General features: G+C 44.7%; 1 protein-coding gene across 1 annotated transcript in view; it reads right to left on the bottom strand.

Moving 5' to 3' along the window:
- The window catches only part of VPS35 (VPS35, retromer complex component), a 31,765-nt gene extending 29,554 nt beyond the window's left edge, over positions 1–2,211 (bottom strand). The window contains exons 1-2 of the mRNA XM_006034259.3: positions 2,082–2,211; positions 1,474–1,572 (exon numbers count right to left, since the gene is read on the bottom strand). Coding sequence (XP_006034321.1) covers positions 1,474–1,572; positions 2,082–2,108 — 126 coding nt within the window. The 5' untranslated portion in view covers positions 2,109–2,211. The remainder of the gene's footprint in view (positions 1–1,473; positions 1,573–2,081) is intronic.
- Between the last annotated feature and the right edge of the window lie 2,360 nt (positions 2,212–4,571).

The raw sequence follows: 4,571 nt of genomic DNA, 5'->3' as shown, positions 1-4,571 counted from the left end.
GAAGGCAGTCAGCTCCAGCGTGCAGGGCTTCTCTCCTTTTCCTGGCGAGTTCAGGAAAAAACAGCGATAGACTGCCCAGTGATACACACCCCTCACCACGATGAGCAGTGCTGGCTGGAGCCGTGCTCTGCTGGGTGCCCCGAGGACCTGCACCTGCTGCTGCACCATGGAGAGGGTGCAGGGGGGTTCCCCCACACACACACAACTCCCCAACATACCCTATGCTCCCCCCCACACAGCCACAGCCCCTCACAAACCTCCCATACACCTCCCTCCCCATCTGATGGTATTTAAGGGCATATAGTTTTAAATTGGTGGTGGTGTGCAATCTGCCAGAGTTTGGGAAGTACCATCTAGCACACTGGGGCCAAGCTTTTTGAAAGGCATACAGCAAGATAAACCCCACCCCCTCAGAAGGGCAATCCCTTTGCTCTGCTCTCTCCCTCTTGCCCTAATCTGCTGCAGTTCTCCCCTGCCCGATCTGCCATGTGCCACCCCTTGTGCTGTGGGTTAGCCACCCCTGCTCCAGCAGATTAAACAGAGCTCTCATTATTAGAACAAACATCTGCAAGGATTTGGGCCAGATTCCCTTCTAGTCTTCCCTTCCCTGGCAATAAAAATAGCAGAATCTTACAAACAGTCATGATTTATTATTGCAGAGTGACAAAACAAAAAGGCACAGATAATGCCATACATGATTATCTGGCACTTCACCCTGAAAGGCAGCCCCTACATCCATGAGCCTAGAAACAAATCTCCATAAAACAAGCTACTACAGTGTTTGTATTGAGTGGGGAGGGAGTAATCTGCCACTGATACTCCAGTCTCATCAATACAGAAAACATATCCATTTCCAAATACTCTGTCAAATATTTTTCAGTTATGCCAGTTTAAAAAGGAAAAAAAAAAGATACCTAGCTGGCATTTCTCCAAAGGCTGTTTTGAAAATGCTAAGATAGCATTAAACCTGAACAAAGAAAACACCCATGTCAAATAATACTATCATTCCAGTCCCTTTGGCTACAGGCACAAGACAATATGATGGAGAACACCTATAAAGTGGTCGTATATTCAAGAGCATCTCAAATTCATATTTAAATTCAACTATCGAGCATTAAGAATTCTTTGGCAAATGAAACTAGTTCTTCACCCATGCTAGGCTTCCTAAGACTTATGCCAATCTCATCTCCTTATGCTGAATGAAACGTACTGAAGTTTTGCTAGAATGCCAGCTATCGGCATTTCCCTTTGCAGCAGAATCCATTTGATTCAAGAAGTGCTCCAGTTTCACACTTCGCTGGAAGAGTCACTTCTACTCAACACAAGGGCTGCTGCCAAAGTGCATAAGGGGCTATGTTTCCTCAGTCAAGTAAATCCATGTTTTGAATTTGATTTGCCTGCATACATATCAGAAGCATACCGGGAGATTTTATTGCATTTCCAGGGATTGGGGGGGGACAGACATGTTCTTACCAAACATCGCTTCATCTGGAAAGACTGCACCTTCACAGCCTGGATGGCTTCATCCAGGAGTTTTTCCTGCTCATCTTGAGGAGACTGCTGTGTTGTTGGCTATAGGAGGGAAGAGAGAGAGACACCCATAACAATTTATAGTTTGTTCTTGCATATAACAAATCCTTACAGTATTATCCATAAAGCCTCCTCTGGCTTTCCACAGCCAGGCTGGTCCCATAAAACATGGGAATCTCCCTCAGAAATCTTACTTTCAAGTGCCCGTCTACTCATGTCAGTGAACAATACATCAGATTACTCTGTTCAGGAAGATACCAAGACCTAGGATTTCTCCACCCAAACCTTCTTCTTAGAAAGGAATCTGTTCTATCTTCACTCTGCAAATCTATGAATTGTGTCAACTGGGATCACAGCAACAAGACTGGAAGGAACCTCACAAGATCTTCTAGTCCAGCTCCTGCTCAAGGCAGGTCCATCCCCTAACTAAAACATCCCAGCCATGTATCTGTTCAGTCTGCTCTCAAAAATGTTCACCATTTCTCTAGGTAGCCTGCTCCAATGTGTAGCCACACTCATAGTCAAGCAGTTGCTCTTAGTCTCAAACCTACATTTCTTCTGTTGAAGCCCGAGTCCATTGTTCCTACTCCTATCCCCTACGGCCACAAAGAAAAGTCCATCCGCATTCTCTCTGTAAATCACCCTTCAGGTATTTGAAGACTTATCAGACCTCCCCTTGTACTGTGGAGAAGAGAAGACAGATAGCCAAATTGGCACATTAGTATCTTTTTAGGATTGCCCAACAAGACTATACACCACAGGACCAAAATGAACATTCAGGTTGTAGCATCCTTGTGGGGATTCAAGTTCTGCTCAGTTAGATGTGGTTGTTTCAGTAATTACTCACACAAACCAGAACCTTCAAGCAGGACTATTCTGCCCTTGGTTGGTCACTTTCAACCTGCTATCCATTTTCCTAGGCACATTAGTGCAATATCCATAGATAGCAGGCTCAAAATTCCCAAAACAGGGATCAAGTACAATCAAAGATGTATGTTGAGGGATAACATTACCAGCCAAGGACTAGTCAAGTGTTCTATCCAATCTTATAAATTCACCTTCATGAGCAACACACTTGCTCATTTAGACCATTTCTAGAGGCATTACACTCCAGGGCACCCTATAGATAGTCTTAGGGAGCATGTGTACCTGCTTGCTGTTCCACAGAAAAAAAAAATATTTAAGAAAATAGAAACTATTCACCTTCCACCAAGCTCAACAAGTGCATGGACCAGTGAGAACTAGCTACCAAGAACAACGCTGACAGACTATTAGCAACAACATCTCACCTATATAACTGCAATGATTGGTAACAAAGGGGTGTTAAGTATGAACTAAAGCATGCTTCTCCTAAAAAGATACTGCATTTAAATAAATAAAAAAAAAATAAAAATCACCTTCAAGTCACCTTATGAGTCAACTGCCTTTTCAAGAGTTTTGTCCCTTCAGAAGATCCTATATATTCCCCCTCCAGCTTCCTGACAAACACGCAGATTTGACAAGGCCTTTTGCTCTCATTTCCCATTACCACATCTTACCCAGAGAGCCTGGAGTGTTGCTGCTGACGTGATGGTCCAGGAGATGTACCATAGGGAAGGGGTATTTTAATGATATCTTTTATTGGATCAGGTGTACAATTGAGAAGATGATGGACAAGTTTCCAAGCACAAAATCAGACCTGAAGGGCATTTTGTGCCCAGACAGTGCCCAACCTCTCTTCCAACTGTATAGTGAATTCGGTAAAAGAATGAGGGCACCCTTGCTTCTTATCCAGAGATATAGATCCGTTACCATATATATTGAGAAACTAGATCTCTACTCATTTTTGTCTGTCCAAATTAGATCTTGACCCCCCTCGAATCATTTTATAGACAGCTCACCAGTAGCTCAAACTCAACGAGACAAAAAGAAATCTTAATTCCACTTATCCCAAATCCTCCTTGATACTTTACCAGGAGAATACAGCCATTCTATTTCTTACCAAGACCTACAACCTGGATACTGTAGTTAATTCAGACGTCCAGACTAACGCAGGAAAAACCTGAATAAACATCTCTAGAACGAATTCTTTCCTATTCATCCATCCATCCACCCACAGACCTCATCCAAGATGTCATATCATGTTTTGATTATTTCACTGCAATCATACTCCTCCATTTAAAAAACTACTGCCAAAAATCATTCTCCCAGCATAATGCTTCAGGCTCTTCTTATTCTTTGATGGGTTATACTGAAAACTAGGCCATGAAGGTTCTTGCAAGTAAGGCTCATTGTTTCTCTCACAAATAAGCCTGTCTTCCAACACCGACTAATTTTTCAAAACAATCACCCCTATGCTTTTGCTCTTCACACTTAGGGAGCCCTCCCATAAAACTTCCACAAAGTTCTCACTATGCTCCTGAAAGTCCTTCCATTTCTATGATGCCTACAAGAGAGAGACTGTTAGGCCACCGACTTGCTCAGACAGCAGTGTTGTTCTGAACAATGCTGTTACACTCATCCTTTGAACTCCTGTTGTCTAAACCCATCTTAGAGATGTAAACAGTTAAATGACAATTATATTTATACTGCTTACCATTTACTGTATCGTGAGTGACCTCTGGCAGGAATGGCCCCAGCCCCTTGTCTTCACCATGCTCCTGGCACTTCACAGCCCCAAGCTGCTGGCAGGGAGCTGCAGGCACAGCTAAGATACTAGGAGGACCCTTCTCGGCTACAGAGCTACAGCTTCCCTTAACCCCCATGGGCAGGGGCTGGAGCTGCAGAAGGAGCCAGGGCTGAGGACCTCTCCTATGCCTGGATCCCACCACCACAGAGAGGGAGAGAAGGAGGGGGATGCCAGGTCCCCACAGGGGTCAGGTGGGGCCTGGCCTGCCACAGTAATAAGACTCGTGGGTCTGCCCAGTCCCCCTGCAGTGACAGAGCCCAGGCAAGGCTATGGCTTCCTGTGCCTCCCACCGCACTTGTGCTACTACGACCCGGGCCTGGCAGGCTTTAAAGTGCTGCCAGTCCAGGCCCTTCCCAGCTTGGCCCTGGGGAAA

Source organism: Alligator sinensis, unplaced genomic scaffold (genome assembly GCF_000455745.1).
Source record: "Alligator sinensis unplaced genomic scaffold, ASM45574v1 scaffold844_1, whole genome shotgun sequence".
Lineage (NCBI taxonomy): Eukaryota > Metazoa > Chordata > Crocodylia > Alligatoridae > Alligator > Alligator sinensis.
This window is presented reverse-complemented; position numbering and strand designations above follow the sequence as displayed.